At 34.9% G+C, this 23,942-nt stretch overlaps 1 protein-coding gene across 1 annotated transcript; it reads right to left on the minus strand.

Annotated features, from left to right (window-relative positions):
• Positions 1-3,583: 3,583 nt before the first annotated feature.
• On the minus strand, positions 3,584-23,868 carry LOC123714508 (long-chain fatty acid transport protein 1). The gene is made up of 12 exons (XM_045668780.1): positions 23,756-23,868; positions 23,043-23,296; positions 15,534-15,684; positions 14,327-14,564; positions 13,513-13,747; positions 11,602-11,803; positions 10,113-10,305; positions 9,121-9,199; positions 6,881-6,954; positions 6,225-6,420; positions 5,363-5,453; positions 3,584-4,644 (listed from the first exon to the last, which is right to left on the minus strand). Exons 2-12 carry the CDS (start codon positions 23,255-23,257, stop codon positions 4,339-4,341), a joined length of 1,980 nt encoding a protein of 659 aa, XP_045524736.1. The 5' UTR covers positions 23,258-23,296; positions 23,756-23,868; the 3' UTR covers positions 3,584-4,338.
• Positions 23,869-23,942: the final 74 nt, after the last annotated feature.

Here is a 23,942-nt window from a genome sequence, read left to right on the forward strand (position 1 = left end):
ATTTTATGATTATCTAGTGGAATTACAATCTAAACTAAAATTTATTTAGATGCATGTATGTGGTTGTTGCTGTCGTTTCCTCCTCTTCCACACGTCAACACGTCCTCGTGTATTTTACAATAATTTTTTTACAAATTTGAAGAAGAAGAAGTTGTTAGAAAACATTAAAACAGTCAGTGCTTTACGACTTTGTTCTCCGGGTCAAGCGATATATAGTAAATTAGATTATACTATAGGATACGATTCATATTCAGATAATTTAATTTTAGCATTTATTGCTTTATTATCGGAACGTTTAATTGAGGTATTTTATGAAGCAGTTACAATAGTTCCTTATTTACGCTTAAAATTAAAAAAATATATATTTTTATGACTGGCAATATACAGTCGTAGATTTTGACAAATGTCGTATTAAATTAATTAGTTAAGTGTGACCCAATATATATGATGATTGGGGTTGCCACATGGACGCATAGAAGAATAAGCTTTGTATGGCTGTATGGAGAAAGCTTGATGATTCCTCCGACCTAAAGGAAGTATCCTCGAGTAGTCTTGTCCGAAAGCCCTAGTGGCAATTTTACTTTTAATGGAATCTCGCTGTTGTAGCCCGTGCTGTTTTAGCGAGCGTCGCCAAAACGGAATGAGCTCGTCTCCTAGGAGACTCGTACCTCGGCTTGGGCCGTCGCAGGATGGTCAATCGCCTGAAGGCCAGGACAGAAGTTCACTGAAGTGAGTGAAGTAAGAAGTAAAAGTTCAGGTTCCAGATGAAAGCGGTTTTATTTTACATTAATCTGATTGTGACTGTATTTTGTCATTGGCTACGCTGATTGGATTATCCAGATGCGTTAGAACGCACCAGCCTTTTTTGTCGGAAAGGGATCATCAGTAGTGATTGTGTCGCTACAATTGAGCCCCAGAAAATTTTGTATAAAAGAAATATTTTCTAAAAAAAAATGTCGTTGTTGCCTAAATAAAGATATAGGCACCGCAAGCGTACCGCAAGTATGAGGCGTGACTTCATAGATGTGTACAGTCATTTATATATTTGGAATGTATTGTAATGATTAATATAGAATTATTTTTGTCATGAGATCACTAGCCGTATTTTCGCACAAACAAAAAAGTATTTTTTTAGAAACATTTGGATCAGTATTAAAGATCTATTTTTGGTAAATTGTCTTAGTTTTCACTGTCTTTAATAAATGTGTTGAATGGTAATGTGTTTTATTAATATTTTGTATTTTTAACATTCATTATTAAAACACAGTCCTCCAACCGCAGTTTTTAATTATTATTTTTATTTGCGGCCACTTTTAAATTTTTACTACTAGAGATTGGTATTTTATATTATTTCATACAAATAAAACACTTTTAAATAACCCATCGATGGATCAAGCTGATTGTCAAGCTGATTTACGGTCAAAATTAATATTCAATCTCAATCCAATTTTTGCCATCTTAGATCGACAATTCAATTCTACAGAAAAGCATGCCAATATTCAATCCATAGATAGAGTTACCGAAGTAATATTTGAATGAAAATGACAGATCGACGCTTTCTATAAGTTTAGTTAATTTCTTTAACAGTTCGAAAATAACACAGTTTTGGTTAAACAATATATGTTACATTTATAAGTTATCAGTATTCGAATAGTTGACCCAGTGGCGTGCTATTCTCATCCCTGAGATCGTAGATTCGAACCCTGGCTCTACACCAATGGACGTTATTTTTATTTTTTCAATTTCATTATCAATCTTAGAGCACTTGACACAGTGGCTCTGCTCCTGAAAGACCTAAACGAACCTTACTTGATCGGTCCAGGGAGTTATGAAGATATTAAATAAATCAACAATTATAATTTATTTTTAATTAATAATTTTAAAATATCACATTTCATTACAATGTCTTCTAAATCAGTGATCGAATTACTAATTTTGTTATCACTAATCTATTAGTAGGCTATTACTTACCTCTATCTAGACATATAAATATTTTTTTTAAACTTACTCAAAAATTATTAGACAATTTTCAATAAATATTTCATCTTGGAATGCATTCGAAACTTGGCTCTATATTTGTGAAATATTTGACAAATACATGTCTAGGCGAGGCGGGCAACTCTTATTTATTAAAACCCGAACCAATACATTAAAAAAAGAAAATACAAACTGGATGCGTGACCTCGATAATAAGTGGTGCTCACCAGCTTCTGATAAGTCAAGAAGAGAGAACACATAACAAAAGGAATGTGCTTAATGAATGCCCTTCCCGTAATCAGATGGACACTGATATCCAGATCGTTTAGACGCCTTATAAATTAATTTTTTAACCCAGAAAACGACACGCGTTATCCAAATAACGCGTAAAACCTATGTTCACATACAAAATACAAGTAAAAATATACATACACAAAATATATTGTAAACAGGCTTGGATTATATACTATAGATATTTAAAATTTATATCAATAAATATAATTTATCAACATTTGGAGCAAGATTCTAAGCAACGTCTCTAAGAAATCTGTGTGAAAACTATTTTGTCAAAACACTGGTTTATCTACACTGAAGGAACCGACAACAACCCAAACCGATTTTAACAGTAACCTAAAAATTTAAAATAAATATTTTCATATGCCCTGAACAAGAATGCTGTTACTAAAATCAATAGTGGAGGATTCTGAAGGTAGTCAAGGTCTGGATGGAGGAGTACATATTTTTTCAAGAATGGTGGGATGAGTTAGTTGAACATCGGTTTGGTTTACAAACCGTTCTTATTATTCATCCCTTTTTAAGACACTGGATGGACCGCCGGTGGGGATCGCTTTCCTATCTGCTCCTCAAATTCTCTCTAGGCATGGATGCTTTGGGAGTCACCTTCATCGAATAGTTGAAAGAGGGGTGACACTCGCTTGTCATCATTGTAATAGAAGATACGGTAAGACACAGTTGAGGAGTGTCCGGCTTGGGACGGCTTTCGCTTGGTCCTTGATGATTGTATTGTTGGCAATCTGTCACTTCCACTAATTATACAAAGTATGATAGAAGCTGATAATGGCTTTTTATGGGGCCGTCATGAGAGAGAGAAAGAGAAAGAAAGAGAACCTTCATCAGCGTAAAAATGATTCCTATGCTCTGCCGGAAAGGAAACGACGACCGGGGCAGTGACGCCGTGCTTTTGCACGGCTGTCAAGATAAGGTTTTGAAGATTTGTGGGTGGGAGGAGTCACGGTGTTATTGAGGCAATTGCGTTTGGCGGTAAGGATAGGGCACAGCTGTTACCTACCTCCGCCCATTGGCGAGCTAAAGGCTTCCATCAGGTTTTGGTGGGTAGGCTTGTAAGTATTGTGTTTGAGTCCCATATAATCCCTGCTGGAGTAAAATGCCGCAGGGATATGCGTAACAGCATTTCGTGACGTCAAAAAAAATCAATAGCGCTACAGCTTTTATAGGTCTGGGCCTCAGATTTCTGTATCTGTTTCATGATCGTTTGTCAATCCAATAGGCAGGTAGGTGATCAGCCTTCTGTGCCTGACGCACGCCGTCGACTTTTTGTGTCTAAGGCAAGATGTTTTCCTTCACCGTTCGAGCGAATGTTGAATAGAAACACACATAGAAAATAGTCAGTTGGTGCACAGCCAGGGATCGAACCTACGACCTCAAGAATGAGAGTCGCACGCTGAAGCCTCTAGGCCAACACTGCTCCTGTGATCACCTAGCATTATCACAAACGTAACCGAGCTGTTTCAAGGTGGAGTCGAGAAAAATTTACGCCTCTTTAGATAAATGTGTATGAATATAATTAAAATTTTAAGTTTCAAAAACATTTTCACATTCATATTACCTACATAAAAAGCAAATTGTTTTTCTACGCACTTTGTGATCAAGAATGTTCACTAACGTTCAATTACCGTCTAAATATTGTTTTCTTTTGTAGGTAGACACAAAAATTTAAATTTCTTAAAAATACATTTTTGATACAAAATAAATGTTCCTATGACTCATTACGAGACTAGAAATTAAATAAAATTTAATCTTTGTTCATGGCTTCGTATCGATTTTTTTATGAAAAATATATTTGATTTTTTTATATCTTCGTCAATTTATAATTGAATTCAATTAATATTAAACTTAATTCAATGCTACATTTTTGTTAGTCTACAATCCAATCTGTAATCTAATAAAAAATAATATAATTTTTGAAAATTATGTTAGATTGCGAGTGGAAACTTAAGGGTTGAGTATGACTCTGGTATGTCAAAAACATTGGGCTAGACGTACGTGAGAACACTTACTACTTTATAATTAACTTGATTTTTTTTCATCTCCCAATAATAATCACAGCCGGATATTACCTTGCACTATATCATCATAAATCTTTTGTGTCAAGGGCACATACTTCCCAGTCTTCTGATCCAAAAAATATACAGGATCCGTTCCTAAACTAAACGCCTGGTCAACCAATTCCTTTTTCTTGAGCTTAAACGTCGCTGTTAACGGAGGTTCTGGTAGTATCCGTAAAAATAACGGTCTGGCGTAAACTGGGAGTGATGTCTTGATGCCGGACGCGAGAGATTCCAGGTCTAACTTCCTTTCTGGGTCCGCTATTGCTGCCATACCGGCGCGGCCTTCGATGTTCGGGATCTGAAAATAGGTTCAAAGATTTTTCATCGAAATTTAACGTGTGTAATGCGTGTTTTCAGCTAAAAAAAGACCATTTGTCGCTTCTTCAATACACTCTTCTTAAAGCCACAGCCAAGGATTACTTGGCATTGTCATATCGAACAACGTTTAGTTTCGCGTTCTTTTGGAGAGTAAGGCTAAATTGGCATCTAAGAAACTTGGTGTGCTCAGCAAGGCAATGTAGATAGCGCAAATTCTGCCCCACGTGGAGTACTGTACTCATCTGTGCGAGAGCGGAAGCTTCGCTCTTGACCATATTCAACGAAGAACTGTTGGAATCGTCAACGACTAATCCCTTTCTGAGCAGCTTGATCCCTTGATTGAACTAATGTTGTAAATTGTCTATTAAAAAAATCAATGGCGCTACAACCTTTTAGGTCTGGGTCTCAGATTTCTGTAGCTGTTTCATGATCGTTTGTAAATTGAATAGGCAAGTAAATGATCAGCCTTCTGTGCCTGACACACCGTCGACTTTTTGGGTCTAAGGCGAGCCGGTTTCCTCACGATGTTTGTCACCGTTCGAGCGAATGTTAACATAAAAAGAAAATCCATTGGTGCACAGCCGGGGATCGAACCTACGACCTCAGGGATCAGAGTCGCACGCTGAAGCCACTAGGCCAACGCTGCTCAAATGATATAGTAATTAAGTAAATTGTCTATTAGCCGCATTGCCACTTACAGAAACTCCATAAACAACGGCGTCTTTCAGCCCGATTAAGTTGCTGATTATCCCTTCCACTTCAGCTGTTGATACATTTTCCCCTCGCCATCTTAAAAGAGTAAAAACTGAATCAGTATCAGTGCGATATTATAATAATTCAGAGGCTTCCACTAGGAAGAAGGGAGACGGATCTTGGCCTTACATTGTATCCGTTTCTCGGTCATTTTTGGACAGGTACAGTGCCTCATACTTTTCTTGACCGGTATGAGCGTTGCTGTCATGGATATTAGTGTTGCCAGTAAATAAAAATTAACCATTATAACGGGAATACTTTATGGAGGGATATGATAGGTTTTGTTACTAAAATATCTTATCTGATACTTAGACATTATAAACAATAATGCAAGGAATAAAAATAAATACATTTTAGATGGATTTTTATTAGATATTGGTAGATAGAAAGAAATAATTAATTAAAAATTTAATTTACATAATTTTAGATTTAAATTTATCCGAACTTTCGCGTGCTTTACAGCGTGCGTGGTCACGGTGACTGAAGACAAAAGGTGTTGAATGTCAAAATTATCACAGCTGTAGAGAAAGTTGTGTTATCTGTATGTATTTCCCCTGAGTTGGTATCGACTAAAAGATGACGGGTTTTTGCAGAAATAACTCACGGTGTCTCAATAAATGTATTGTATGCATTAGTAAATTGTCAGTCTGACATTTCAAAATGGCGACGGTAGTACCAAATGCAGCTGCCGGCCAAGAAAAGTATTTGGCTCTGTAGGTGATCTGCCTTTGATCCGCTGTCACATGGCATAACATTTCATAGTAGGAGCAAGTCCTAATAGCACACAAAGAAAAATAAATAACTTACCTAAAAGTATCTCCAGTCCGATCCTTAAAATAAAAGTATCCGAAATGGTCCATCACAAGAATATCTCCTGTGTTAAAGTAACAATCTCCTTTCACTCTTACATCTCTTACCATCTTCTTCTCTGACGCGGTCTTGTCCGCGTAACCAGCGAATGTTAGTATCGCTTTTTTAGGCTCTATTTTACCTAACAGCAGACCTATAACAACCAAAAGTTTAAGACATTTTGTACCTCACAGGAGGGTTATTATTTTTGTAAATAACCTAGTTAGCCTTTTTGAGAATATTGTTTCAGCGGGACTTGAAACCGGAATCTGAAGGTCATTTTGCCTGATTTTGTATATTTAAAACGAGCGTTAGAGATTTAGTGTACATAGGAGTATTCCACAGATACTAACACAATAGAACACAGATTACAAACACAAAACATATTAGAATATTGATAATAACACACACAAATTAAATAAATCGATGTATGATATTAAAAATCGAATTAAAGTATTTTTTTAAATATTTGTTTACTATCGACATGTTGAATCGATTTCAATAATATTTTAAGATATTTAGTTCCTAAATTTCTTTTAAATAACCTTTAAAATGTTTGTAATATTTTTTCTTCGTTTGTCAAATAACACACTAAAAATAATGATAATACAAACCGGGTTCATGAGGTCCACACGTAATACAATTTCCGTTCTCATCTCTCAGTATTTCGCCCGTAATTTCGTCACACCTAAAAGATATAAAAATAGTGACACATAAACTTCCTATCATAGCTAGAAGCTGGCGAGCAATAGCTATATGATGATCAAGAACCACGTCTGTAACTGCAACTATATATAACCTCCAAATGTTAATCCCCAAACAATTTGTTTGGCTTTGTACATCGAGAGCAAACAACGTATATTCTGAGAGAATGTTGAGGGTTTTGCTACCGCAGCTAATAAATGGTCTTCCCAGTCAGATATTAGATAGCCTAACGCTAACCAACATAAACAGTAAATTAAAAAAATTACTTTTATATGCAATTGTCGCGCTCCTAAACAATACTGCTATGGTTACATTAATACAAACCACAGCAATTTTTTTTACACTTCGTTACACTACAATATAAAAAATGAACATAATTAAATAAAAAGGAGGGCAACTGGCGGCCTTATCGCTTTCGAGCGAACTCTTCCAGGCAACCACTGCCAGTAAGGAAAACATAAAAATTTATTAAATTACATAAGATAGGCAAGTTGTGCAAATACACGATATACACATTTATTAAAACAAAACTAAACAGGAACAAAAAAACAAACTAAACTAAAAGATGATACATAGAAAATAGAAAGTAAAATAAAGTATTTTGTAAAATAAAGAAAAACACCCATGGTAGCGCTGTGTTGTTAGTTGAAACAACCTTAAAATGTAAAAAAAACAGGTATACTATGTCATTTGCTAATTGCCTTGAAGGCATGTTGTGTGGACTGTTCAGCAACCTTGTCAAAATCAAAAATTTTGATTTTTTTTTATAATTAAAAAAAATGTATGCAGTACACCGCTTATCCCCGTGAACGACGAAAAATGGTCGCATTAATTAGTTATGCTTTTCCTCAGATTCGCGGAACTCAAGGAATTGTAATGGTTAAAGTCGGTAAGTAAAATGTCTGCCATTTTTTTGTATTCAGGGGTTTTTAATAACCGAATGGACCCAATTACAGCTACGAGATATATTAGTCTTCTTCGTTTTAAGATAACGCAGAGCTGGATGTCTGCTTTATAGGTTTTTTTCGTTATCTAAATGATATTGAACACCCCAGAGAAAGATACGAACAAATCATTTAGTATCGATTTTGTCATAGAACTAAACCATCATCACTCATTAATCCGAACTTTAACTCATATGTATACGAAATACGAACAAATCATTTGGTATCGATTTTGTCATAGAACTAAACCATCATCACTCATTAATCCGAACGTTAACTCATATCTATACGAAATACGAACAAATCATTTGGTATCGATTTTGTCATAGAACTAAACCATCATCACTCATTAATCCGAACTTTAACTCATATCTATACAAAATACTAACAAATCATTTGGTATCGATTTTGTCATAGAACTAAACCATCATCACTCATTAATCCGAACTTTAACTCATATGTATACGAAATACGAACAAATCATTTGGTATCGATTTTGTCATAGAACTAAACCATCATCACTCATTAATCCGAACGTTAACTCATATCTATACGAAATACGAACCAATCATTTGGTATAGATTTTGTCATAGAACTAAACCATCATCACTCATTAATCCGAACTTTAACTCATATCTATACGAAATACGAACAAATCATTTGGTATCGATTTTGTCATAGAACTAAACCATCATCATTCATTAATCCGAACTTTAACTCATATCTATACGAAATACGAACAAATCATTTGGTATCGATTTTGTCATAGAACTAAACCATCATCATTCATTAATCCGAACTTTAACTCATATCTATACGAAATACGAACAAATCATATATTTATCCTCGCCAGAACCGTATCCATAACATTCGGAAGTCAACTCCCTAAATCGATTTTATTTGACTTTGGTTTACCTTGTTTTTTAATTATAAAAAATTCTAAAATCTATCTTTTTAGTATAAGTTACGTGGAATTAAGATATAATTAAGACTTTTAAGAACTAAAAATATATACATACATATACTGCCGGAGTTCAAAGGCACAGGTTTGAAAATCGATTACAATACTGAGCGTCCATTGTTAACAATTCCTTGTCATACTTTGATATCAATATTAGGTAAATTGTTAGTTGAAACCAGGATTTATTATGTAATTATTTGTGTGACGAGAAATCGCTTATGGACAAGAAGATAAATTCACTTACTTGACTAATGTTAAAGGATATATTGATGAGACCGTGCGGCTCAGAAACCCGATTGCTCCAACTTTTGAGTCCAAATTCACTGCAAATTAAACATAATATATATATAAATAACTTATAAAAGTAATTTTAAAAAATCAGTGGCGCTATAACCTTTTTCTAGGTCTAGGCCTCAGATGATAGGCAAGTAGGTGATCAGCCTTCTGTGCCTGACAGACGCCGTCGACTGTTTTGGGTCTAACGCAAGTCGGTTTTCTCACGATGTTTTCCTTCACTGTTTGAATGAATGTTAAATGCGCACTATAGAAAGAAAGTCTATCGGTGCACAGCCGGGGATCCAACCTACGACCTCAGGGATGAGAGTCGCGCGCTGAATCCACTAGACCAACTGCTCTAAATTGCATAAATAAATAAATTATTATTTTTAATACCTCTTTAACGTATATAATTTATTTTTACATGGCTGTAGTCAGACAGTGGTACATATAGCAAGGTGTAATCACGCTTTATAAGGCAGTATTAACCGTACGATACGTACGTAACGTAACGTACGCTAGTACGACATTGCACTATAGACAACTATCGTACGCGATTAGTACGATATTTTTAATGTAATTTATTTAATTTAAAAAATGGTAATTAATCTGGTTGTAAACTGTGATCACGTTGAATTGAATATTTCGATAGTATTAAACAAAAGGTTGTTCCATGAATGACATATAGTTACGTAATATATAATAGAATTTGATTCATGACAGATATGGTTGTAACAAACTTAGTCTAACATAATCGTACATTCACTTAGATTTTTAGAAAATTTGATTATTATGTTAAAGACTATGTACTATTGGACCAGAAAAATCTTATTAGCACACTATTTTTATCAAAATCCTTGGCTGGAAGGAGTTTAAATGCAAGCACATGTACAGAAAACAAAATATTTTTTTGTATTTTATAGATCACAAACGTCGTTTAATACAATCAAATTTTCTTACCAAGATTGCTGTTCCCCTCGGTAGCGCCGTAGAACTCCAGAACGCGTTCAATATTGAATCTCTTGACAAACTCTTCCCATATTTGGGGTCGGAGCCCATTTCCAATCAACACCTTCACACTATGAGATGTATCATACGCTGACGGTGGTACAGTGAGGAGGTAGCGGCATATTTCTCCAATATATTGCGCGGCCTGAAAATGTTTAATGCTTATGTATAAATCGTTTATTTGTAATGACATGGTATAGTCAGAAAACGCTTTATTAACCGGATTAATTCTATTTGTATTATTATAAACTTAGAATTATTTTACATAATTTTAAATTTAAATTTTTCCGACGTTTCGCGTGCTTTACAGCGTGCGTGGTCACGGTGACTGAAGACGTACACTTATGAACGTCAGAAAATAAATTAAAATTTACATTTATTCAGACAGACAGACAGTTCACATGTGAAGGGCGATGAGCGGGCTAGAAGAACTGGCGAGACATTCTCCGCCACTCTTTTTGATCGCCACGTTTTGAGTCATACAAAAATTTTGTAAGCAGTCATATATATTTGAACTGGAAATGATCAATCCCAAGGATTAGGATCATTTAAATAATCTACAAATTTATAAAAAGCTTTAGGATAATTTACGTTTAACGTTTATTTAATATATTCAGTGGTAATCCTCTAATTTCGCTTGGAGTTGGAGTTTTTGTAAAAACGAATACAAGTTCCATACAAGGAGTGGTTTATCTTCTGTATGCTGGGTGTACGATTAGTCTAGTACTCTGTACTGTAACTAGAATGGGATTAAGAATATAGGTTTTTCTTTGGTAGCCGGACTGATGATAAAAATTACTTTCGTAGTTACAATTTATGGGCAGCCATAAAGACAACTCAGGTGTTTTTAGAGTCGAAACTTAGCGTGAAAAAATACACCAGTATTAAAAAATTAAATTCCATTCCATACTATGTAAGACACGTCAACTTTTACAATGCGCTCTAAATAATGCCTTCTTTGATGCCATGAAAACGGTAACAATGGTCCACGTTTTACAAAAAAAAAGGTTTAATTAACAAACTTACTTTGGGCAATATTATTCGCCATTGTATTGTCTTTTGTTAAAATTAAGCTTTCAATTAATTAAGCTGTTACACATTAAGAAACACACTTTTTAAACGGATTAAAGCTATGTATTATAATTAAAACTTATAGTTATTTACATAATTCTAAATTTTACCAACCAATGATACCAACTTCGGGGCAATAAATACAGATAAAACAACTTTCTCTGCAGCTGTGATACTTTTGACATTTAACACCTTTTGTCTGCAGTCACCGTGACCACGCACGCTGAAAAGCACGCGAAACGTCGTCGAAAAATTTAGAATTATGTAAATAACTATAAGTTTTAATAATAATACATAGCTTTAATCCGTTCAAAAAGTGTTTATCTTAATTATTTGCCATTATTAAAAGATGACTATACAAAAGCATTACCGTGCATTTATAATTCGTAACATCCTTCCAATAGTTACTAGCGGAGAACTTCCTCCTCAGTACCACGGTGCAGCCCAAAACGACACATTGGCCAGCGCCGAGAACGCCACCCGCAGTGTGATGTAGTGGTAAGGGGTCGTAGACGATATCAGACGAAGAGAGCTGCCCTGAGTTATGCACTCCTAGTGGTATTAGGAGGTATCTGTAGGAGATTATGACTTGTGAACTTACTTATAAACGTCAATTAAATACATAATGCTCTCACGTGAGCGTCCAATACATAATCAGGAGAGCATGCAGGAGCTGGAGCAGGAGAGGAGCAGGAGAGCACCAACTGGATTCAAGTAGCCCAATCTAAAGAGGACTGGCTATCTTTGGAGGAGGCCTTCGCCTACAGAGTTCTTACAGAATGAAGAATAATAGTTTAATAATTAAGGAAAAACTAACCCAACAAATTTAGGATACAAACTTAATTACTAACAAAGCTAATAATTGTATGTAAGTAAACTAACTTAAACTATCTTCTTGTTTTATAAGTAAGAATTAAAAGGCTTTTTTATTTTTATTTTATTTTATTTATAAGTACACTGACAACGGATACACTCCATACAGTCTCTTGTAGAGGCCGCGAGTGAATTTATTTTGTACTCTTTCTAACATGAGACTGTATTTAGCCTCATATGGGGCCCACACCATTGCGTTGTACTCCAATTGACTTCTCACAGACGCATTGTATAAAATTTTAATTGCACTGATATTCGTGAAGCCACAAGCTATTCGTAATATGAACCCCAGATTTCTGTAAGCCTTTTTGCATATCTACATGGTGGGCAAAACCAAGATTCGCATTAAAATCTACTCCCAGATCTTTGACCTTTGAGGCTCTAGCCAACGTTAGCCCACTAATTGTATCGAGTACATACGAGCAACCGAGAAAGATAAGACTTTGCATTTCGCCGATTAAACTATAATCTCTTTCTCCTACTCCAATTAACCACTCGATCAATGTCTTCCTGCAGCCGCATACAGTCATCTATACTCTCTATGGGCATGTACAGTTTGAGATCATCAGCGAAGAGCAAGCACTTTGCATTCTTGACAACTTTCGAGAGGTCATTCAGCATTATCAAAAATTCTAACGGTTATAATTACTCTAAATGTATACCAAGTAATGTAATGGTAGCAATGTAGTAATGGTAATGTATTGCCAAGTAGTGCCGTAAAAAATTTGATTAGATTAGGCATCAAGCAATCAATGTGTAAGGTGAATAGGATTCTAGGCTTATCATTTATCCTAATGACTTCTCTTCTTCTATCGGATATCTTTAATCCCTTATTGGGCCGGGATTTGGTATGAGATGCTACTTATTTGGACACATTAGCCCGTCTCACTTCCCTCGGAGAAGCACGAAAGCTGACGCCACAGAGTACATTTCTTTCCGCCACAGAGTAGAAAAGGCTCAAGTATAACTCTTTTCTCCCATTTTGATTTAGTTCCCTTTCGAGTAGACTCTACGGCCGTAGGGTTCGAGTGCACAGGCGCTAATTAAAGATTTAAGTTGAGGACTGGTAGATAGTACCGTTGGCCACAGGGACCAACCTTTTTTAATTTATTTTAATTTTCTATTTATCAATTTATTTATTATTATTACTGTGTAGGTTAAGAATATTGTAAATACTGTATGTTTGTGTGTTGAAAACAGATAATATGAAATGTATATTATTTAATTAATCTGGATGTCCCGAATTAAAAAATAATTATTAACGGTATCACGTACAGCGGAGGACTGACGAGCAGTTAGCTCACCTCATGTTAAGTAATGCCACCGCCCATGGGCACACATTGCCAGAAGGTTAACCCACCTTTGGGCAAACAAACATTCTGAAATCTTTTCTCAGCCTTTTTTTTACCTTATGTTCGTAATGATGGCTGCCTTCGGGAACCCAGTAGTACCACTGGTGTATATGTATAGCAATGTATCCCTGGGTTTGGCTGGTTCAGGGTCTGTGTAGGACTTGGAAGACATTTCAGTCAGCTCAGTAGATAGAGGAATTGTGTCCTGGAGTATTGGACTAGACTCCTCGCCTGGCGAGTTGAATTGGAATAACGGTATGTCTGGTATTTCGTTCTGGATGGATTTTATTGCTGAAAACAATCAATGAGACTATATTAATTATACTAGTAAATCAGTATTGGTCTAGTGCCTTCAGCGTGCGACTCTCATCCCTGTGGTCGTAGGTTCCATCCCTGGCTGTGCACCAATGGATTTTCTTTCTATGTGCTCATTAAACATTAGCTCGAATGATGAAGGAAAACATCGTGAGGAAACCGGCTTGCTTTATACCCAAAAAGTCGACGGTGTGTATCAGGCACAGAAGGCTGATCACCTACTTGCCTATTCGATTTACAAATGAACATTAAACAGATACAGAGGCCCGGATCTAAAAAAGTTGTAGCGCCATTAATTTTAATTGTTTTGTCTAATATATGTATTGTTACTTCGTTTATGTCATGTTTCCCTATAAGTGCTTGTCACATTAATAAAAATATTTTATTTGTCTTGTACTAATGTATCAATCACTGTGCGAGCGTTGGCAAGCTATGATCAAAAAAAATATTATTACTATCGACACGATGACAGAACAAGCAAGAATAGACTACTACGGTCTTGCCGAATGCTAGAATGACAGCTTGCCTTCAGCCATCTCAGCTCCCTTGGCTTACCTTCAGCCATCTCAGCACCAAAGATCACAGCCTTAGACCCAGCTATCCGCAAACAGTAGATCAGCTGAGACCCCCTCAAATTGGTGTTCACTAATGCAGTAGTAACTCTGAGCTTCGCCAGACCGAGCCAGAGAAAGACATATTCTGGTTGTGTCTCCATAAACAGGGAGATAACTTCACCACGCTTGAACCCTTGGCGTTTGAAGTACCATGCTATTCGGTTGCTAAGTTCATCACCCTGTGAATAATATTAGTATGAGATTTGGCAATGTGGCTTGCGCGTGCGACATCCCTGAGGCTTGAACCCCGGCTGTGCGTGAGGAAAAAGGGACTTCTTAGACTCAATCGATATCCTGAAATCCTGATAGCCTGATAATAAAACAAAATCGCAAAACAGATAAAGATATCTAAGGCCAAGTTGTACAGCACTGGTTATTTCTATATAGTATATGAGATATGAATATAATGTGAACAGTGTTGTCATAGTGGCTTCAGCGTGCGACTCTCATCCCTGAGGTCGTTTGTTCGATCCTCAGCTGTGCACCAATGGACTTTTTTTCTATGTGCAATGTGTGTGTGTTTTTAGGTTGACAAATGATCATGAAACGGATACAAAAATCTGAGGCCCAGACCTAAAAAGGTTGTAGCGCCACTGCTGTTTTTATATACCAATATAAGATACCAATCCCTAAGTGTTCACGTCATTAGCTTATTTTAATCTGTTATTGAGTAATTAAAGATGTAACGAATGTATTGATGGCTGGCAACGCACTTTATCATGTTTTTTAATGTTACAGGAGGCAAACGGGCAGAAAGCTTACCTAATGTTAAGTAATACCACCTCTTACGGACACTCGCACTACCAGAAGGCTCGCAAACGCGCCGCCGGCCTTTTAAGAATTGGTTCTCTCTTTTCTTAAAGAACCCTAGAATTGGTTCGGAAATACTTCAGTAGGCAGCTGCTTCCACATAGTACTTGTACGCGGCAAACACTGACTTAAAAAACGCTCAGTTGTGGAACGACGGACGTCGAGATGATAAGGATAGTATTATGTATTTTGTCTTGCGGTAGAAGATGCAGAGGTTTCCCACTTCTCCACGTGACACGTAGGGATCAAGCCGCTCGAAAAGTTATTAAAACCTCCTGATATTGTTTTTGATATTCACATAATACTTCATTTTTAAGTTATAGTTCTAGGTCTCTTACCTCTCTAAACGTCAAAGATCTGTCACCCATGATAAATGCTGGTTTGTCTGGCGTCATCTTGGCAACTTCCTCCCACCTGGTAACAACAGTTGTGCCATTGCGCTCCCAGAGCCAAATGCGAAACATCGTGGCTAAGAGAACTCGGAGACCTCTGAAAATTAAAAAAGGAAAATACTCGAAAAAAGCTCTGTTGAAAAAAGCTTTAGAAATTATTTATATAAGGAACTTTTATTTAAATTGCTCTCAGTTCATCCGCTTCTGTATAAACATAGAACCCATGCCATACAACTCCTTAGCCACTGAAGCATCAGCCAGTTCATAATTACAGATTAAATTTCACGTAATAGATACTTAACCGCAGTTTACCTTATAAACCGCTAAGGATAACCCTATATTCGACATTTACAATAGTAGAACTACCGTGGTATAGAGTTTCCGATGTTTATCTACACTTGGGCCTTCGGAAGTGTAAGAAGACCTTTAGGAGGAAACGCACGTCTACACTTTAATTTAAGAGGGGGCCCTAAACAAAATCACTCATTGTAGATTTGATTTTATTTACGTATGTGATGCTTGAGTTAAAAACCATAAATATATATCGATATGAACAGAATACAATATAATTTCCTTGGTACAAAAAAAGCACAAAGACACTTCTAACTTTTGTCTAATTTCGTTTTTGTACAATCTTGGCGAGTATTGTAGCCAAAATAATTAAATTACAGTACATTACTGTTACTAGGCAGTTTATTAAAAATTGTACATTTTACGAGTAATTTAAATATTAGCATTTCGCGTTCACTTCATTTTTGTTTCGCGAAACACTGTATCGTCCGTCTCATCTGACGGAAACTTCAGGCATACGTTTGTTTCATTAGTCACTAGCAAGCGGAGGGAAACCCCCGGCTGTAATGCGCGCTCTTAAGGTATTATCAATAAAAATATCTGTGGTTAATCAAATGGAAATGGCTGCGTTAGAAAAACCCGGACGGGATACGAATGTCTTGCAAACCGTAACTTTCAATAGGGATACTATTGTAATATTGGGTCTTGTACCGCTATCAAAGTCTCTAGTCTATCTTAGATTGTCAAAGATCCGCAGGCAATCAGCAGGAGGCATGGTTGAAATAGGAGCACGCACTTCTCGTGGGAACAACACGCAAATACATAGTCGAAATAACTAACATCACCGCATACATGAATTCAAATACGACCAGTCACCACAAGTAGCACGCGTTCACGAGTATCACGCATGGCCAGCTATCGGCCGCCTGGACATATTTTAGGGGGATCCTCATCGATTATGAAAGCCTTTGATAATGTACGACATGATAAATTGATGGAAATATTCATTATTAAATATCCATTATAAACAAAACAAAACATTTATCATTTGTTTTGTCTAATATATGTAATGTTACTTCGTTTATGTCCTGTTTCCCTATAAGTGCTTGTCGCATTAATAAAAATATTTTATTTGTCTTGTACTAATGTATCAATCACTGTGCCGAGCGTTGGCAAGCTATGATCAAAAAAAATATTATTACTATCGACACGATGACAGAACAAGCAAGAATAGACTACTACGGTCTTGCCGAATGCTAGAATGACAGCTTGCCTTCAGCCATCTCAGCTCCCTTGGCTTACCTTCAGCCATCTCAGCACCAAAGATCACAGCCTTAGACCCAGCTATCCGCAAACAGTAGATCAGCTGAGACCCCCTCAAATTGGTGTTCACTAATGCAGTTCACTAACGCATTATAAACAAAACAAAACATTTATCATATTTCGAGATTCAGAGAGGTGTGCGTCAAGGTTGCATCTTATTACCGTTGCTATTTAACTTGCATGCCGATGCAATATTTTCAGAAGCCTTAAATAATTGTCCACATGGCATAGCAATTAATGACAAACTGCTGAATAACATAAATTACGAAACATCCTAACCGTAGAGAACCTCGATGGGACTTATGTTAATTCAATAGCCGCTGTGAGTTTTAAATTTGGTAGAAACGCGAAAATGTCAAAATAAAAGGCAATATGTTAAACACCAGAGCTTTGTATGCAACATATACCTAAAAAAAATATACCTTTGAACATGTCTCCAAAATAGGATATAAATTGAGTGATTGATAAAAAGGCTGACCACAGCATCACTGTTGTAGAACTGAACGAGCGTCACCAAAGTAAAACCAAAAAATTCTTCTTCAACTAATCGTACACAGTACACAGGCAAGTATAAGGCCAGACCAGGCCGCAAATGTACGTCTTGGTTGAAAAAAATTAGATATTGGTTTGGTCAAAGCACTAAGTCATTGTTTAAAAACACGGCATCCAAATTTAATGTCTTGATCGCCGACCTTAGAAAGAGGTACTATAATAAGAAGCAATATTGGTCCTGCAGATAGACAAACTCAAAAAAAATGAAATAAAAAATAATACTTAAAATCATTTAGCTGACGTTTAAGACCAACTTGTCTGGGTAGAGAAATCCAAAAAAACTCAGCCGCGTTCAATTGCCAAAGGAATTCCTTTCGCATAGATTTTTTAAGGGGATAAAATCATAAATAATTATACTCGTAACTAACCCTAATCATCCAAATTTAAGATTAAAAATAGCACGTGATCAATTAAGATATAAATCCGTTTCTATTTCGATAAATCAATATGAAATTGAGGCAAATTGAAGCAAATTGAAGGATAAAAGATTTCGTATGCATCTAGTGTGGGCGATACACTTGACAAAGTAAATGTGACCTTTTTCTAGGACATAAAACTCCACGTTTATTAGAGGCCTCAAAATCTTCAAATTAATTCAATGTATAATTTATTTGAAGATTCGAGAGTATATCTATATATCGTAGTTTGTCAAAAATCGCGCTTGTTTTCGTCTCATAATTTAGGTTTGACTTCTTTCTATATATCGAACCCTGAACTGCTAGGCTTATCAGACCACAATGGCTACTAATAGCACACAATTAACCTTGTCAATCGAGTCTCAAAGGGAAACTTCGTAGCATTACGAAACTAATTACTATGCATACATTGTAACTGATTGGTGAAATATATAATTCTGTATGTATACTTGTTCTATTAATATATTGTTGAAATAGATACGAAACAACCCATGGTCTTGGCCTTTGTTTTGTTACAGAACATAATTGTACATTTATTTAGTTCTATTATATAATAATTTTTATATTTATGATTTCCTTCGGGGGTTTTTTTTAAGTCAGGAAATATTTACAGTAAAACCCGCTAGCTTTTATTCTTTAACTGTCCCGGCTCAGACATCCCACCAATCTCCTAAAGATTGCTGCTCCCCCGGTATTTCTAGCTACGTTTACTGTTGTTACGTCACATAGCCCCCTAACAAATACCAAGGTTGTAAAAATTCCATTGCCGGACGTTATTCATTATACCAGGATCGCAGCAAGCAAGAGGTGTTGGTTCTATTGAATGATTGCTCTATTAGGCAACCTTTGGATCTAACGATTTTTGTCCGAACATTCGATATTTTTAGATGGGATTGCCTTCGTATTTTCAAACTGGCCTTTCCAAAATCAAACAGACGTTAAGTAGGTATAATACATAATTTTTTTCTTTTAAATATTAAGTTAATTGCAGTTTTCTTTTTTATCTATTACTTTAATTGTCTTGTTTTCTGTTTCGTACATATTTTGTTTAACAATATGTTTTGGGTATGTGTAAATTGTGTAATTGTTTTCTTTTATGATATGGATATGAAGTGTAAATATTTATTTACCTATAAAAATAAATGTCTCCGTTATCTCTGAGGCAACTAACATGTTTAGTCAAATTCACAGATTAAAAAAAAATTAATATAATGAAAGAAAGAACAACAATAATTAGAAAATTAAGGTACATTTTTTAATTTCATTTATAAAAAAAAATACGGAAAACTTCGTGTGCATTCAACAATGGGGACTTTGGACTGCACGATACCAGGACACAATGAGCTGTTAAGAGATGTGACACTTCTTGAACTTTGCACCAAGTAGTGTAGAAAGATATCGCTTTCTCACGTTGCATTTTTCAACTATGGTAAGCAAACGAACCAAAGAGTAGACACAAAAATGAGTTACACATTTTCCTTGTAACTTTGACCATACTTATTATACAATTTGATTTTTCGTATCAATTTCATAACAAACTGTATAATACTGTAAATCGTCACTTAAAAACACACACATGCATACATTTCATGTATTTTCTTATGATAGTGTTGGTCGAAATTTTTGATTGTTTTTATTATACCAGGCCCTCATAAAGGTAGAAGAGGTAGGTAGTATAGTGTAATTTAGGTATTTGATTTGAAAATAAATTTTGTGGAATTTAATTAAAATTGTTGTGAATAAAATTATAAATCTATAATAGGTATATATAATTAAAAAAAATCTTAAAAATGTTTGCAAATTAAATTAAATTTTGAGCAGTGTTGCCGTAGTGGCTTCAGCTGCGACTCTCATCCCTGAGGTCGTAGGTTCGATCCCCGACTGTGCACCAATGGATTTTCTTTCTATGTGCGCATTCAACATTAGCTCGAACGGTGAAGGAAAATATCGTGAGGAAACCGGCTTGCCTTAGACCCAAAAACTCGAGGGCGTGCGTCAGGCACAGAAGGCTGATCACCAACTTGCCTATTGATTAAAAAATGATCATGAAACAGATACAGAAATCTGAGGATATCTGTAAAAATTTGTACGCGCCATTGATTTATTTATTTTTAAAATAAATTTCACCCAAAAAATGGTACGGTTTTTGTCTGGCAATTCTTTAGTAAATCTATCTAACGTTTTGGTTTCGAAGTAAAAATCCTGCCTGATCACAAAGGAGGTTATTAATATCACGGACATTTTAAAATTAAGGTTTTATATCTGAAATGGGTACAGAAAATAACAAATATTTAGATCTCTAAATGAGTTTTTTTAATGTTTTTGTAATGTAATAGACAACAAATAGTTGTCTCTTTCTGATCTATGTATGTTTCTTTGTCTTTACACAAACACAGAGCGAAACTGTTACGAGTTGAAGGTCAAACAAAATATTTTTGCAGATAGGGTTATCAATAGATCATTAGATTATAAATGTAAATAAAAATAACGCAATATAATATGCAATAAGTTTCATTAGTGTCTTTACTTGCTAGATACTTAGACCTGGAATCTAATGACCTAGACTTAGTACCTATGATAGGACAGACATGCCTGTTAACAAAACAACACGGCACTCATTAGGTGTAGTTCAGTTGAAATGAAATATTTATGACACTTCTAAAGTTGAACATCTAAAAAGTAATAATAATATTTACGTCCCGATTGTAGCACGCCAATATGCGGCGTTGCTTTTTACACCAATGAGTAATGAATTTGCAATGATGGTAAATTATCGATTAATTTTATCTCAATGTGTTTGTATGAGAAAATAAGGTTATTATTTAATTACATTTTCCTTGTACTGTTACGAAAATATGTATATTAAAACTACACTATTACCATATATAAAGTTTTTTCTTTACGTGAATTTCGGAAACCCCAAAACGCTTCCTTGACAAGATGGCGTCGTGTACGAATCGATTTAAATCACGACCGTTGTGTGCGTAAAAAAAACATAATTTAAAATCTTCTATAATTTAATACATTGAGTTGGTCATCGCAATCACAATGTATCTCACAAGTAATACATATTAAATTAGATTATTACGACACCAAACACTAACTGTATTCTAAATTTAGCATGTATGTCTGCTAGAAGTGCCTTAGAGTTTTGATGATTAGTCTCAGTGAGTGACAAAATAAAGATACCAAAGACAATACTATAAAGATACTTTTTCTTGATGTAATACAAACGGGATCACCTGATGTTAAATAAGTGATATGAACCCATAGACACTCACATATTCCGAACAACTATATCTATGGTAAATGCAGTAGAAGATTCAGGATACCACATCTTTACGCCAAAGGATCAAGCCGAACGGAAAGTGATTGCTGAGCGGAAGGAGCTGGTACTGGGGAGCTCCCGCCCTGAGGTAAGAACAGTACTGCATGTGGAGCCAAATTTGGGCTTTATAGAGTTCCAAGCGGTGGCTCGGAGTTAAACTAGTTATAATTCTTAAACAAGTCGTTCAAATTAAAATTTGACCACCTCTTTTAAACAATATTTTTACAGATTACTCTCAATATTACTATTCTATTCTCCTAACTGTGAAATAGGCTGGATTTAGGGGTCTGGAGGCCTCGCGGCTACAAAGGAATAAAGGCCCCAGTCTCAATTTATTTTCCAAACAAATGAACAATTTCTTTCAATCGATTTTTTCATTCAATGATTTATATTAGTATATAAATACAGATCAATGCCTTTTGTTAATATTTAAGAACCAATATATATATATATATAGACTCAAAGTATAAAGTTTGTAAAAACAGCTGAAATAAAAATCAAAATAAAAGTTGTTTACTGTTTGTATGTATGTGTATTTCGAAACGCAACCTATTTTTTTAGATTCTAAATATGTCTTAATGTCGCTAAATACATATTCCTTTTATTACAACATCCACATACATAAAAAAAAAGTAAAATACCACAATAATGTTTTTGCATTTTGCCATTGTATTTATATGTAATAAGAGTCATTGTAGAAATATTATATTTTTATTTTATTAATTATATAATTTTTCATTGTAATTTGTAATTTTATTTTTTTATTTGGCTACGCAATTATTTATTTATTTTTATAAAATAGGGGGCAAACGGGCAGGAGGCTCACCTGATGTTAAGTGATACCGCCGCCCATGGACACTCTCAATGCCAGAGGGCTCGCGAGTGCGTCGCCGGCCTTTTAAGAATTTGTACGCTCTTCTCTTGAAGGACCCTAAGTAATAATAATAATAATTTATTGCACCTTATTTCTTTTTACTAGTCATAAAGTAATTTAGAACCTAAAACCGACCCTGTATATACATTTTTTAATAAAACCTCTTTATTTTATAAACAAATATTACGGAAACCACTATAACAGTGTGGACATACACTGTTTGTAACCATAGCCAATGTGGTTTAAAAACATCTAAGAATACTTAGAAACCAAATGAAATTTGAGTAAATTCCGCGTGAATGGTTGGAGTCGTGTTACTAGGAAAACATGGAAAGGAAGATCTAAACAATTATTTTCTAAGTAAATAAAAATAAAATAAATTTATGGGTTTTTTTATTATCAATATTACATGCAAGGCAAAAAGATTATCATGACCACAATAATGTTTTTGCATTTTGCCATTGTATTTATTGTAATTAAATTATATAGTTTTGTTTTATTGTTATTTGTAATTTTATTTTTTATTTGGCTATGGATCTATTGCACTTATTTATTTTTACTTTTTTGAAGGCCGCGCTTGCCTCCCTAATAATTAATCTTACCCGTTAATTTATGTACTATGAATATATTATGGAACAAAATGATTCATGCATAATAATAATAGTACTCACAGTAGGTCCCGACAGAAAGTCTTCTTGCAGATATAAATCCATTGATATCTGTCTCCACTTAACAAAAACACAGTTAGGGTAACCACTAAACTAAGTAGTGCCGTATAATGTCGAACAACAAAACATAATGTGCAACAGAGAATAGCTGTTAAAGTCAGAATCAGACCCTTGCGTCTCTCTGCTTCCTCAAAACGAACTTCTGTTTTTTCTGACATCCTAGTACTTTATGTAGCGATGCACATAATTTGAGAATTCTGAAATTATAAATTAGTTGTAATTAGAGTTAGTAGGGAATTAATTATTCTTGTTTTATTGTGTTAATTATTGTGTTCTAAATTCAAAATAACTATTTTTTGACGTTTAACCAAAGCACAGAAAACAAACAATGACATCTGGCGGTTGGATATTTTAGAAAAATAATTAAATATTGTTTACAAATTCAATCCGAAATAATAATTTATTTCGTGACTAATTACTAAAAATGCCACAAAATTACTCGCATAAGCGATATTTTATTTATTTACAAAAACATTTTAAATAATGGCAAATAAATTAACATTCTTCATGAAGTTTCATTCTTCATAATATATTGCAATGTCGTGTATTTCAAACCAAAAAAATAATTTCTATCAAATAAAATAAGCGATTTGAGTCCATAAAATAATATATGAAAACACTTATAAAGAATAATTAATGTAATAATTAACCCTTACGGAAAATACGACGTCCGCTTTATACGAAAACAAAACAAGATAAGGTCACCCGTATACTAGCACTGATTGTGAGTAACTGCGAGGGGAGGAATGACCCAGAGTGATAGTGACGTGCCACAACGATAACGGTTATTATATCGAACCAGTGACGTTTAATTTGATTCGTATCTAATAAATGACAGATATA

Source organism: Pieris brassicae, chromosome 9 (assembly GCF_905147105.1).
Source record: "Pieris brassicae chromosome 9, ilPieBrab1.1, whole genome shotgun sequence".
Classification (NCBI taxonomy): domain Eukaryota; kingdom Metazoa; phylum Arthropoda; class Insecta; order Lepidoptera; family Pieridae; genus Pieris; species Pieris brassicae.

Excerpts from the sequence above, each read along its gene's own strand:
- LOC123714508 (XM_045668780.1), bottom strand. The coding sequence starts at position 23,257 with ATGTCAGAAAAAACAGAAGTTCGTTTTGAGGAAGCAGAGAGACGCAAG. Across the intron at positions 14,565-15,533 it reads GATCTTTGACGTTTAGAGAG|GGTGATGAACTTAGCAACCG; the intron begins GTAAGAGACCTA and ends TATTATTCACAG. Across the intron at positions 5,454-6,224 it reads CGGACTGGAGATACTTTTAG|ATGGCGAGGGGAAAATGTAT; the intron begins GTAAGTTATTTA and ends TACTCTTTTAAG.